This window comes from Nymphalis io, chromosome 2 (assembly GCF_905147045.1).
Source record: "Nymphalis io chromosome 2, ilAglIoxx1.1, whole genome shotgun sequence".
Taxonomy (NCBI): Eukaryota; Metazoa; Arthropoda; class Insecta; order Lepidoptera; family Nymphalidae; genus Nymphalis; species Nymphalis io.
This window is the reverse complement of record NC_065889.1, coordinates 4,688,829-4,703,505: the sequence shown is the minus strand read 5'-3', so window position 1 is coordinate 4,703,505 and position 14,677 is coordinate 4,688,829. Positions and strand designations below refer to the sequence as shown.

The 14,677-nt window shown below is 33.3% G+C and overlaps 1 protein-coding gene across 1 annotated transcript in view; it reads left to right on the top strand.

Annotated features, from left to right (window-relative positions):
- The first annotated feature begins 449 nt into the window (after positions 1 to 449).
- Positions 450 to 14,677, top strand: part of LOC126779607 (uncharacterized) — a 52,321-nt gene continuing 38,093 nt past the window's right edge. Inside the window, exon 1 of the mRNA XM_050503755.1 lies at positions 450 to 653. Within this exon, the coding sequence (XP_050359712.1) occupies positions 645 to 653 (9 nt within the window). The 5' untranslated portion in view covers positions 450 to 644. The remainder of the gene's footprint in view (positions 654 to 14,677) is intronic.

Here is a 14,677-nt window from a genome sequence, read left to right as displayed (position 1 = left end):
TAATTTAATTGCAAATTAAATGAGACTAAAATCAATTTTAGGATTTCGTCTTGTAGCCTTTATCGTACTTTCAACAGGCCAAGTATTCTTTGACACTTTGACATTTGAGGCACCCCTTCCGAATTGGTTAGTATAAAATTATAAATTATTTTTGGCTGAGAGCCCCTTGGCTGGCGGGGCTCTTACGCCAGAGTTTTGTAGGCCTAGGCATACATCCGGGGATGGCATCGCAAAGTAAAATGATATATAATCATATCAAATAGTTCACCATTTTCTTTCGCAACTCGTAAATAGTACGGGTTATAAGAAGTTGTGTAAAAGTAATACGCACGAATAGAGAAAAATTAAAGAGTATGTACGTGACGGAGGCAAGATTTTCGCCTTACAAATTGCAAGTTGTTTTAGGGCGGGCGGCGCGACTGCCTGCAGATCGCCTCGCGCACTCGACCCGGACACACCACACAATGTGACTCGCCATCCGTGTGACTAAGATCGCGAACATGCTACAAAACTAACTTGGAAACTTACCGCCAAAAAAGAGGCACTAAAGCAATATCTTCAATAATCTCAGTAGAGTAGGTTTTTAGACATTTTAGATATATATCGACGAATTTAACATCATAGTTCCTGTGCTTTCGTCGAAAATGCTTAAGGTGAGTCGTAGATCCAAATATCTTTTATTGCGTGTTTTTTTCGCAAACTTGCGAACCGAAAAATAATTTAATAATAAAGGCAGTTAAACCGTTACGAATAACAACGAAACAAAAAAGTATTTACTTCAAAAACTTTCCCATTACTTAAAAAACAAACAAAAAATCTACTACGATGTATAATTTATACATGAGGGTAATATTTGCTTTTAATGTTTTATTTTACAACAAATATCACTCTTAATACGCGTCAGATTTTATATGATCATCAATTTAATAATGTAAATGGCTAATTATTCTTTCTTTTTACCACACATTAATTAATTCTAAGTACATTTACTTGTGACGCAATAAGTTACAATATAGTGTAAATAAATATTATTCTCATTATGTAAATACGCTTTGTATGTATTACCTAGGATGTATCCATTATCGATGTAGTAGTTTTACGCGAACAACATGAACCGCATATCAATGGTGAAAAACCAATTTTTAATATTTAATTCATTATAAATCCACCATATTTATTTTTATAATTACTTTTATCTCACTTACAAAAAAGCAAACTATATAAAATCATATGTTTTTTTCTATTTAAAGTTTATTTTGAAGTTAAACAAACAATGAAGTATAAATTTATTATCCGGAAGTGAACTGATTTTAAAAGTTGATCTCATATTTTATAACATATTTCATACTGTAGAAATTTATTCACTCAATTCATCTGATAGAAATTTAATCACTCATTTCAAAAACTCTTAAGAATTCAAATAAGACAATTGAATTCATTTAACAAATCACAAGTCGCGCCAATAAACAAATTAATTACTTTACCTTTCTGTCCACCAACAAAATGGCGGTATAAAATTAGCGCATGTTTTTTTAAACGTTTTTGTATGGATAACGGAATCTCTACTATAAAATATAAACCGTATGAATAAAACGTTTAATATAAAAATTACAATTTTGTTATATAAAGCTTAGTGTTTCTGTTACTATGTACATCACAAAATCACTACAATGAACAATTTTATTCTAATTAAATTATCAAAGAGTAATTGTTTTACAATTGTACAAAATTGTTTTTCTTCACAGGTATTTGATGAATTCATACAAGTGACTTTATATTGAGGAAAGCTATTTGAATTAAATAAAAAGATTGAATTGAATAAAAGAACTAAAATGTTTACAATTCTGTTACAAAAGAAATTAATAAAAAAAGGTTTTAGTTGTTTTTGTTTAAATATACCCTTAAATCAACTCAAAATATTTAAGCATTTTTTAACAAAAAGTACATATATTTAAATATCACTTTATTATTTTCAAGGAATATGGTAATAAAAATAATTATATTTATAAAAAACACTGCAGTAAAAAGCTTACAGACGATACAATTATATTACATTTATCTACTCAAATTGAATTTTTAAATTGATATAAATTAAAAAAAGGCTGGATTGTATATAATTTAAAATTGGATACTTTTAATATTTCTAAGTACAACATATTAATTTTATTATATAAGTATTCCTGTTAAAATATATGTATAAAGAAAAACCCACTTGTCACTAACTAGATATTTGTATACACAAAAATGTACGTAATGATTATCAAGTTTATACAGTAATATTACGTAGGTACAAAAAATATTACGATCGTATTTGTGATGTAGATATAATAATATTATAACTTTAGCGTAATGCTACAGTAAGCAAACCATAAGACTACAGTCTAACACGTAAGCCTAAGCAATGAAATTGTTAATATAAATTTTTAATTTTATATCGCATTATGCTTGTATGTCAGAAATATTTATGTCGTTGAATATAAGGCTCATAAAGACTTACATGCCATTTAGTGGCATTTTTAAAATAAAAAATCAATATCTTAAAGATTTGTAGCTAAGTTATTATAAGCTATAAATTACAATTTCATACTCTTCTTGAAATTTATAATTAATAATAAACTACCTAGTTGCTCCGCGCGGTTTTCACCCGCGTTGTACGTTTCTGCTCACCTCCCATGGATTATTGCGTCACATTATGTAATCAATAACCTTTCTCCATAAGTGATGTTTCTAAGAAAAAAATGTTTTTTACAATTAGGACACTTAGATTCTATGATCATGACGTTCAAACAAACTCTTCAGCTCTATCATATAATTATAGATATAATTTGATGTAATCAACAAAATCAATACAACGTAAACATGTTTGACCATCCTACTCGTAAATTCATTGAAGATGAAAGACGTGCAAATACATTTTCATTACCTTAATATGTCGGATGAATCCGAGAATGAAAGGATCAAAGTAATATTTTTTTTCTAATCACATATATATTGTTATACTAAACATATTCGTATTTTAAAACATAAATACTATAATCTTGCTCCTGTAGAATACGCAACTTTTTATTTATACAAAAAAAATATATTTATTTATAATAATTTTACTTATTATATTTTCATTCATTCATCATCATCATCATATTCAGCCCACATTAATCCACTGCTGGACATAGGCCTCCTCACAGGCGCGCCAGTTCTCCCGGTCCTGTGCTAGTCGCATCCATTGAGCACTCGCCATCTTCCTAAAATCGTCTGACCATCGGGCGGGTGGTCTGCCCACTGGCCTTTTTGCTTCTCTAGGCCACCACTCCGTGACGACTTTAGTCCACCTTCCGTCTTCTCGTCTGGCCAAGTGTCCAGCCTATCTCCACTTTAACCTCGTGATACGCTTCCCAATATCTTCAACTTTTGTCTTTCGACGGATTTTTGCGTTTGGTACACGATCAACGAGGGAGATGCCTAGCATAGCACGCTCTATCGCCCTTTGTGCCACTTTTATTTTATGCATGTTATGCTTAGTAAGCGTCCATGTTTCGGTACCGTAGGTGAGTATAGGCAAGACATATTGGTTAAACACCTTGGTCTTGAGGCATTGTGGGAGTTTGGATGTCAACGTATCTTCGAGCTTTCCAAAAGCAGCCCACCCTAATCCAATGCGTCGTTCCATCTCCTGTATTTGAGATTTCTGATCAAATGATAAACAATGTCCAAGATAGATATAATCGCTGACCACCCGTACGGTCTCCTTACCTACGATTATGTTAGGTTAGGTTAGACTCAGACCGATCCTCAGTGAAACTTCTTGCAGATTCATTCATCATATTAAACGAATTCAATAAGTTACAAGCACTCTTATTAATCGTCATGTTCACGTTTGTCATTCAATTCGCAATGTTAATTCTAACGAGAAGAACCGGCAAGAAAAACATGGTAACTACTTTTTCTCCAATCTAATTTCATATCCTAAATATTTAATTAAACATTTTAAATGACTATAAAAAGCCATGTTGTGACTGACTGAATAATAATGCACAGCTTAAATTATACATAGATATAACAAAAGCTTGAAGAGAAGAAAAAGAAAAGAAAAAAAGCTTGAAAAAGAAGCATACAAAATTTTACCTTGTCCTCAACTTTGATCCAATCAATTCGAAGTACCATTTATTTTAGCAAACAAATACATAATCATCATATTCATTGTTTATGGAATTATACAAACGTATCGTATAAAAGGCCAATTTTTTTGGACTTACCGCTGGCGAGCATTATTTGTATTATAAGTTGTTTTTATTTATAAATCCATCAAATATTGCTACACTATTTGCGATTTACCAAATTACTACGTTATATAAATTAATGTTACTATTATTATTAAACATTTAATCATAAGAGAAATCGGTATACAGCCGATTCAGGGTATAATTTGTTTGCTTTGAACCCGTTAACGCTGTATTGAATACATTCGATTACAACCAAACTTAGTGCGTATGTTTGTGACTCGAAATCAATTCCGTTATACTCAATACCAGCTTCATTTATATTAAATAGCAATCATAATTCTTATAACAGAATCCCCTTCTATTACATTATGTAAAAGTTATTATAATTGTAAATGTCAACTAAACAAAGTTACAATCAACTTACTTTATGTTAAAACATTTTAATTACCTTTTATTTTTTTGAAATAATTTACTGTTTCTGTTATCTGTATTTAATACTGTTTCCAAATCTAATGTGATTATATATTTTGAAAAATACATATTTACAATTAATCTTTACAAGTAATAATTAGCGCTATTGAACGCTCAGAAGTGCTAGAGAACTACATTTTTCTTTTATTTCGTAAATAAACTAGGCTTTATTTCTTTTTAATAGTTTTACAACATATACTATTTTTACTCACCATCAAGCGCACGCCAAACCACTTTTTCAACTTTTTTTTGCTTTTCCGAATTTATACAAAAAAACCATTGATATCAAACTATTGAAATAATGATATTTAAGAACAAAAATAGACTAAAATATATTATGTTTAAACATGGTTTTCGAGAATAATAATATAATTCTCTGTAGCAGCCCAGATTCTGGATGTTTGTGGTGTTTACACTCTCAAACCTTAAAAAGTACTTCAAGTGCCGTTGGTCCTGCATTATTCGGATTAAAAAACGAGAGAAAAAAGAGTGCACATGTGTTTGCGCACAAACATCTATACTGTATGTCCTGGGCAGTTGGCTAGTCTTTCTTGGAAATGGTCATAGGGGCTGTCATCGAGTATCATCATATGAAGATGGTATCAGTAGTATACATGAAATTTAAACCGATAGACCTTTTTTAATACGAGCAACACCGAAAAGTAAAACTACAACATACTAGAAAATCGTTCGTAAATTCGTTTTGGACATTACAGATGTCTCTGGACTACCCAACTATTTTAATAATAATTTGCTTATGTTATGTTTGCTTATGGAATTATATTTTAATATTATGAAGGTGCAGCACTGCACCGTTTTACTACTGATGTTTTGATACATTTTTATCCTAGGACACCCTGGAGAGCTTTATATATAACAGAACAACCGCAGACAGAATAAAATATATAAATACATAGTAAACTGAGTGAAAAACACTCTTACACCCTCATTTCGTTGACATATTTAGTTACAATTTGACTTTACACACAAAAATAAAATTCGTAGACGCAAATCTAGAACGTATTTTAGTTCACGTGTAATGATCCGTAAATCTCTATTGTTTACTGAAGCGTCTCAGTCTGGAATTGCAACTCTGACATTTACGGTGACTTATATGCTTAACAATCATATAATGTATCACGTAGTTAGTTATATATTATATACATATTTCTACATTCGATTAGGCTTAAAGCGGTGCTTACTTTTCGGCGTCAATTGACGCGTTTTAATACTTTATGATCTGCTACTAATTCAGCAGAAACTTAGTACTGTTTTAAATTAAAAAATAGGAATAGCATGTAAAAATCTAACTGCGAATACACCACATGTGGCAGAATATCTTCGTGATAAATAACCATCATGGCCACTCATATTAGGTACCACCCACTCATCAGATAATCTAAATATAAATTCCAAGTAATCACAAACAGCAAACAAACAGAAATTAAATTAAACGTATTTTTGATTAAGTAACTAATGAATAATTTGACATACATATGCAATATTTTTTTTTAATAATTATAAAAGATAGTCATTAAATGTAATTTAAAACTAGTAACCGAAGTGCTTAAAATATTTTGATCACTTTTTACTTTTTAAGATACACAGTAACAGCAAATGTCTCATAAATAAATAGATATAACATGTAGTTTCTACGCAATCTAGGTGATATGTGAACCGAGTTAGCCCAGTGGCGTTGGCAAGTGAATCTTAACCAAATATTGTAGGTTCAAGCCCAGTCAAACACCACTAAAAGGAAAAAAATAAGGAAAGTATACACTAGCCAACTTTTAAAATGTTGAAGAATTGAAGCAGCATGGTGAAATAAGCAAATTCAAACCTTCTTCTTCTTTTTACAGGCTATTCCTTTTTTCGATTAGACCATTGAAATATAGTGTACATTAACTAAAATAATCACATATCACAATTATAAATATGTCGCACTATTTTAGGTTCAGGGATTATTACCAGCCCATTACTTACACCTACATACATATAAGTTGATATGTTTGGATTCCCTAAGTAGTTCAACACCTGCGTCTATTCGCTGGCGGTGACATTAATAACAAACGTCATGGAACTTCATCACACGTACTAAGCTTATCGGTTTATGTAAAATATCTTAAGTAAGGCCGCTTCGAAATCTGATAACATCAAAAGATGTTTCTTAGGTAGGTTTTTGTTCAGGTTTAATAAGGCTTATAATCTTTAAGCAGTTAGAAATTCTAATTCCTTTTATGTTTAGAGAAAAAATATTTCAGCAGTTATGGATGTAATCGATGTTTGCTCAGCTTTGAATTATAGAAGATTTCTGATCGTTACTTCATGTCATAAATCTTTACACACTGAATGATGTCAATTGGTCTCTTAGCTATAAATGATGGCTACCACAAAATAAAAGTTCTCCGAAACATAATTACTTTATACTGTAGTGTTACAGTTTGAAAAGTTAATAAGCTACTGTCGGTTGATGGACTAAGCATATAACATTTTATACTCCATGACTTCTAGGGTTTAGACATCTAAGAGATTTGTTCTTCTTTGCCCTATTGACAGTAGTGTCAATTGCGCGTAGGCGCAATAGTACTTGCCATGAGGTCATTATGCTCGTTTGCATACTTAAAATAAAATATAAATAAAAAATGATTCCTAGTACTGAAGGAATTTTATTATATCGCGTTCAACATAAGCATATACCGAGCGTTTCTCACGTGACACGAGCCAATAAAAATAAAGAACTATCGTAATAAGAGCGTCGTATAAAGACAAGATGTAACTCGTCTGTTAATTCCTTGAATGTTATTTACAATTTTCATAAATATTATATGTACCTCAAGAACTGAATATTTTCATAATATTTTGTTAATTGAAACCACACTGATTACTTCTACATAATTTGAATGCCATTAGCATTAGTTAGTTGTAAGCCCAAGCTAAGTAAAATTTTTGTCGAGATTCTTTCGTTCAGTTCTAAACAGGTCTAAAGTATTTTTTAGCTTAATAATCAATAAACAAATTCTTCGCTTCGCTGCCACCGCTCAGAAATCCGGATGGATCGCTAGCTCACAGTCCGCAAGAGCAAGCTGATCTCCTGGCTAAACTCTTGGCCGACAATTCCGTCATCGATGATTGTAGTGCACTGCCACCTACAATACCTGCATGTGGCCATACGATGCCTGACATTAAAATCAGGCAACGTGATGTGCGTGCGGAGCTGCAATCACTTGATGTACGGAAAGCTAGCGGTCCCGATGGAATACCAGCCATAGTGCTGAAGAAGTGCGCAGCGGAGCTGTCTCCTGTGTTAACGCGCCTGTTCCAACTTTCTCTCTCTTCGGGAAGTGTGCCGGAGGCTTGGAGAAGAGCTAATGTGCAAGCGGTTCCCAAAAAAGGGGATCGGTCTGACCCGGCAAATTATCGGCCAATAGCTATCACCTCAGTACTTTGTAAGGTGATGGAACGGATTTTAAACAACCAACTGATCCATTAGCTAGAAGATCACTGTCTAATTAATGATCGTCAGTACGGGTTTCGACCAAAACGGTCCACAGGTGATCTTCTAGCGTACGTAACACACCTCTGGGGTGAAGCTATCGACAAGCATGGAGAATCGTTGGCTGTCAGCCTCGATATCTCCAAGGCTTTCGACAGGGTCTGGCACAGAAGTCTTCTCTCCAAGCTACCGGCATATGGTCTGCCTGCTCAGCTATGCACCTGGATTGCCAGCTTCCTACACAAGCGTAGCCTTCGTGTTTTAGTAGATGGTTGCGCTTCACAATTCTATGTAGTGAATGCTGGGGTCCCCCAGGGATCTGTGCTATCTCCCACACTCTTTCTTTTGCATATCAATGATATGCTCTCCCTTGGGAACATACATTGCTATGCAGATCATAGTACAGTGCATGGTGGATACCACGGACGCGCAGTGGCTGGGCGGGCGGAAACTGAGGAGAGGCGGGAGAATCTTGTCATTGAACTCGATAGGACGTTAGAGCTCATCGCCAAATGGGGCTCTGATAATCTTGTTGAGTTTAATGCCAAGAAAACACAGGTATGCGCTCTCACGGCGAAAAAGTCAACATTTTCCCCTCTTCCCTCCCTCTGTGGTACTCCGCTGGTGATGCAAAGCAAAATCGCCATGCTGGAGATTAACGTTTGCTGCGACCTTAGTCCAAGGGATTACATCGAGGCTGTTATAAAAACAGCTTCACGGAAACTCGGAGTTCTGAACAAGGTGCGGCGCTTTTTCACGCCACAACAACTGTGCCTGCTGTACAAAACTCAGGTACGGTCTTGCGTGGAATATTGCTCGCACCTTTGGGATGGCTCCGCTAAGTACCTACTTGAGGCCTTGGACCGGTAGCAGCGACGTGCCGTACGCATTATTGGCGACGTAAAGGTCACAAACACCCTTGAACCTTTACAATTGCGTCGTGAGATAGCAGCACTGAGCGCTTTCTATCGACTGTATCACGGCGAGTGCTCTGAGGAATTATTCTCTCTAATTCCTGCTTCCCCCTTCCTTCTTAAGTCCACGCGAGCTGGTTCTCGATGTCACCGCCTAACTGTGACATCAATTCCATCGCGAACAAAGAAATTTGGCAACTCCTTTCTTTGTCGCACTTCCAAAAAATGGAATTCCTTACCAGCTCACGTGTTCCCCTCCTCTTACAACCCGGGTTCCTTCAAACGAGGCGTGAAGAGGCATCTTGCGGGCCGGCAAGGCGAAGGCGGCTAGTGCAGAACGTTTTTCCCGTCTGTACTGGCCGTCGTCGTGTTTGGACTCTACTACCACTTACCATCAGGTGGAGTAGAGTCATTTGCCCTCCCGGCGAATATAAAAAAAAAAATAAATAAATAAATAAACAAATGCTCTTATATATTATGTTAGAACTAAGCTGAACTTCGATTGATATTCAGTGAAATACGGAAGTATTTCACTTGAGGAGCTGACTCGTCTTCATCAATGCAATTATAGAAAATATTACTATTATATTATAATATTTTTTAATATTATATTTTTTAATCTGTATCATAAAAACAATATTATTTCAAATATTATTAATGTCTAGTATTATCTTGAAAAGCCTATACATAAATCTTTTGTTGTACATATCTTGTTTGAACATCAACTCTAGCTTTATATAAATTGAGGTTTATAGTAGGCTTACGACTGATATCCAAGTGTTGCGGTAGTTTTTCTTATTGTAAGTACCCTTTTGCTCTAATAGCTTCTCTTCAACTAAGTTAATCGTCTGCGTTATTTATTGAAGCGTGGGTAACCAGTCTGTATTGATTCCTTTGAAATTTAAATATAAAATACTGTTTGATACAAGCCTATTCAAAGAAAAATAATTTATTAAAAAAATGTGTATATTGTTGTAAAATAACATAATTATGTTTGTTGCTTTTAACAATAATTAATCTAAGCGACATATCTCCCATGTATTGTCTATTTAATAAAACTCTAAGAATGACTGACAGTTAAGGCACAGCATAAACCCGAGGGGATAAAATCATGAAATTTTGAACAACAATTCCTTACATGACGTAGGTTGGGAATAATAATTGATTTTAGTAAATTCATTCCCTAAGGGTAATCCCCTTAATAAAAGACGAAAGTTTATAATTTTTAAAGTTAAAAATATCGATATTGACGATTTTGATAAGCTTCTGTTAACAATTACAAGTGGTATTGAACCTGTTTATTAAAAACAATCCATTAAAAAGTTTAAATGGAGGACGAAAGGTACAACGGTTTTTTTTTTAATTTAGAACCGTGGAAGTTAAGTTTTCTTTTGAGTCATTATTCGTTTACGGATCTAACTTATCACCCTGATCAAACACACAACAATGTCGGAATACATATTATCTAAAAACTTAACTACCTATATTAAAAATTTTGAATATTTCTAAGATGTTGACGATGGGGCTTTTAATAATGCACACAGTTAGCCTTGACACATTCGGTGAACTTAAATTATATATGTATATTTATCACTTACTTTAATTAATTATAATTTACGCAATATTAAGTCTTCTAAGCTAGACATAGTAACTGTCAGCTATAAATGGACGATTCCTGTGTAGCGTTGATACCTGAAATACAAATTTATCTAGTTAGAACTGTTTTTGGCTAGACTAAGCTTTAATTGTTATTGTTTTGCTTATGTAAGGTATTAATAATTATAATCATATGAATAGTACAGTATGCAACAATAATAGTTTACAATCTAATGATAATTAAATAAAATTGATCGAAAATTCGGGCCTAATAATGCCGTGCCTATCTCTGCCGCTACTTGACGACCCCCATGCTTGTTTATGTCCTCATCACACTATATGTGTGATGAGGACTTCAGGCTTTTATAATCCATATTAAAGTGAGTAAACTGTATATTTAGTTTTATTACTTTCAATACAAACTTTTAAAGTTGCTTTCTAAAGTAAACTGCAGAAGAAAAATACAATTTAAGATGTAAATGTTAGTGGCTGATTCATTCAAATAAATTAAAATAAAAACACCAGACATGCGTAAGATAATTCCCATAAAAAACTTACCTATATATTCTGCCAAGCAGCTAGTTAAACAATACAGTGTCTTTTTCGTGAAATCAACTATGAACTCTCTAAAATCTGAACACTCTTATATGACAATTACTTATATGACAATTAAAAAAAGGGCGATAAGGAATCTATACTAATAAATTTGGAGACCTTTCTTTTGTAATACCTAAAACTGAAATAACTACCAAAACAAATTTACATAAAACCTACCACATATAATACCAAATGAATAAAATAAAATGATTTGATCATGTAATTAACGCTTCGTAATTCCAACCGCTTTAAATTTAGACTATTGACGTATTCATGACGATTTCCATTTATTATATATAAGATCTTATATATTATAAATCGTATCGACCAATAAATTGCGTACAAAAATAACCATTTAATTTGATCGAAAGGATTAAATGTTCAATGACTGAAAAATTAATAAATCTGATATCCCCGCCGTTCTTGTCAATATGTATGTTTTAATTTGTACATACTTGCTTTTAATACCTTTGCATGACCAAAGATAACTTATTTGAATCAAAATAAATTGTTAGACCCATAATCCACGAATTCAATAAGTTTAATATTCGTTCTAATATATAAACTTTTAACCCTTTTGGTCATACTTCTTCTTTTATATAAATAAATACGAGTCGGACTGTAATTAAATTTGTAATATAATAAGTTTTTCGTTTGATAATACATTCTAATATAATATAGCATTCCTAGATGTATATTACTGTTTTTATGCGAAATTTCAACAGATGCTATTTTTTTCAAATGAAATTTTTGTTTTATAAAATTAATACAGTTTTATTTTGATTGACTCTTCACTAATGTATTTTCGCTATTCTTGAAAAGTCTGACAGCAAATAATTTGAATTTGATTTACAAATTTCGAAGAAACACATTCAACCTTACACGAAAATGGTAATGTTTCATAGAACTAGACAAACAATTATACTATGTATGATTTATAAATCAACCAATATATAAATAAGAAAGGGTCTTATAAACGTTGCTTAGCGACTGTTTAGTTAAAGACTTAGAGTCATTATTGAATTGACATTCGAAAGAAGAAAACACGGCATTGTTTAATTGATCAAAGGTTATACAACGTTTATAGCTTATGTCGTTAACTTAATTATTATACCATTATACCTATCGATATAATGGTTTCGTCGAACGCTTATTAAGTATTCATCTTCTTGGGTGTAATGTTCAGACAATAAAACGACACTTTTTTTACTTGTCATAGCACCGTCTGGATATTACCTGGTGGATACTATGTTTTACCTGGTGGTAGGGCTTTATGCAGGCCCGTCTGGGTGGGTACCACCCACTCATCAGACATTCTGCTGCTAAGCAGCAATACCAAGTATTATTGCGTTCTGGTTGGAGCCAGTGGAACAAGACGCACAAGGGACTTAACATCTCAAGTTCCCAAGGTCGGTGGCGCAGTGGCAATGTAAGGAATGGTTATTATTTCTTACAGCGCCAATGTCTATGGGCAGTGGTGACCACTTACCATCAGGTGTCGTATTTGTTAGTCCACCTGCCTATAACATAAAAAAAACCATTTACGGTAAATTGTAACCACCACTCAAATTTCTATTTCTGATATGAATTCCAGAAATAAAAGTCAATTAACAAAATGATTGGCCTTTTAATTGAATGCCTTCAACTATGCTTCTATGTCTTCAACTATGCAAGTGTCTATGTAATCTTAAAGTATATGAAGTAAACTTTTACATTTTCACCAAAGTAGATGATAATGTATATACCTATATCTTTATTTCAGTCCATCATAAGTATTATATTTTTGGTGTTTGTTTTATATAACAAATAATTTTTATAACAATAAATGACCTGATGGTAAGTGGTCACCTTCTCCAATAGACAAAGGCAAAAAATATAGAACACTTCTTTTACCACGGTAAGGTTGCCCTTTGCGCCTCTAGTTAGACTGGCTCACCCTTTAAACCGGAACCGAGCAGTACAAAGTGTTGATGTTTGGCAGTATAAAAACTTTTGATTAAGTGGTACTCAGTGGTACAGATTGGAAGCCAGTCTTACTACTATATGATATACATATATACCACCGTACACAGCATAATATATATATTATGGTAAACGACACTCTCACTGGTGTAGAGCTTTTTGCAAGCTTGTCTGGGTAGGTACCACCCACTCATCAGATATTCTACCGCAAAACGGTAGTACTTGGTATTGTTGTGTTCCGGTTTAAAGGTTGAATGAGCTAGTGTAATTACATTCACAAGGGACATAATAACTTAGTTTCCAAGGTTGGTGGCGCATGGGTGATGTAAGCGATGCTTTACATTTCATACAATGCCAATGTCTATGGGCGTTGGTGACGCCTTACCATCAGGTGGCCCATATGCTCGTCCGCCTTCCTATTCTATAAAACAAAAAAAAAAAAGAATTTTCTGCCAAAATCAATAAATGGAAAATTAATTACCACGGCAGCGGGAATGAAGAAATTCAACGATCAGCAATTAGTAGGCGCTAATGACTAGTCATAAATTATAAAAGGCATGGCCGAAATTAAGATTTATTAAGACGCTAATAATAATTTTAGTGGAGCTATTCATTTTACGGAATATATTACTTCTCGCTACAAGATTAGGTTAGAATATTTCTTGAAAAGTTGTCTATTATATACAACGTAATACTTAGAATAAATTCTTGTTGAACAAAAGTATAACGGCATAGTTGTGCTGTTACGAAAAACTAAAGCTTTTCTTTGTAACCTTTTCGCATATTTTGGTGATATGAGATACTATTAAAGTAATTTAAAATAGTTTTAATATTTTTTATTTTAATTATTTTTTGGCGCAATCCCATTTAAGATGTAAAACAGTTTTTTACATTAATAAAGTAGCAATTTTTGAAAACATTGGACGGCTATGTCCTCTTCTAATTTTTGCTAAAGGTTTGAAACTTATGCCACCATGCTGTTCCAACGCGAGTTAGTGGAAACACATGTGGCAGATCTTCACCGACAGGGTGGTAAGCAGGTTTCCTCGCGATTTTTTCCTTCACCGCTTTCTTTTGATTTATAAACAAAACTCATGAAAATTCAGTGAAGCTTACCCGGGTCTGAACCCGCAATCTTCGATTAAGATTTACCAATCTTAATCGAATAATGTCTTCTAATCACTGGGAAAACTCGACTCTTCTCTTTCTGACTACGACTGTTTCTCTTCTATGTATATTCGACTTCAGTCAAACGACAATTCATCATGATAACAAAAAATTCTACAAAAGAATAGAAGAACTCATAATCGTGACCCAATTTTAGTGGTTATCATCCAATTCTAACAAGTAAACCACTCAAAGGCGTGCGTAAAAGACAATATATCCATTATCTTTTATCCGTCCAAATAGCGTCGACATTTATG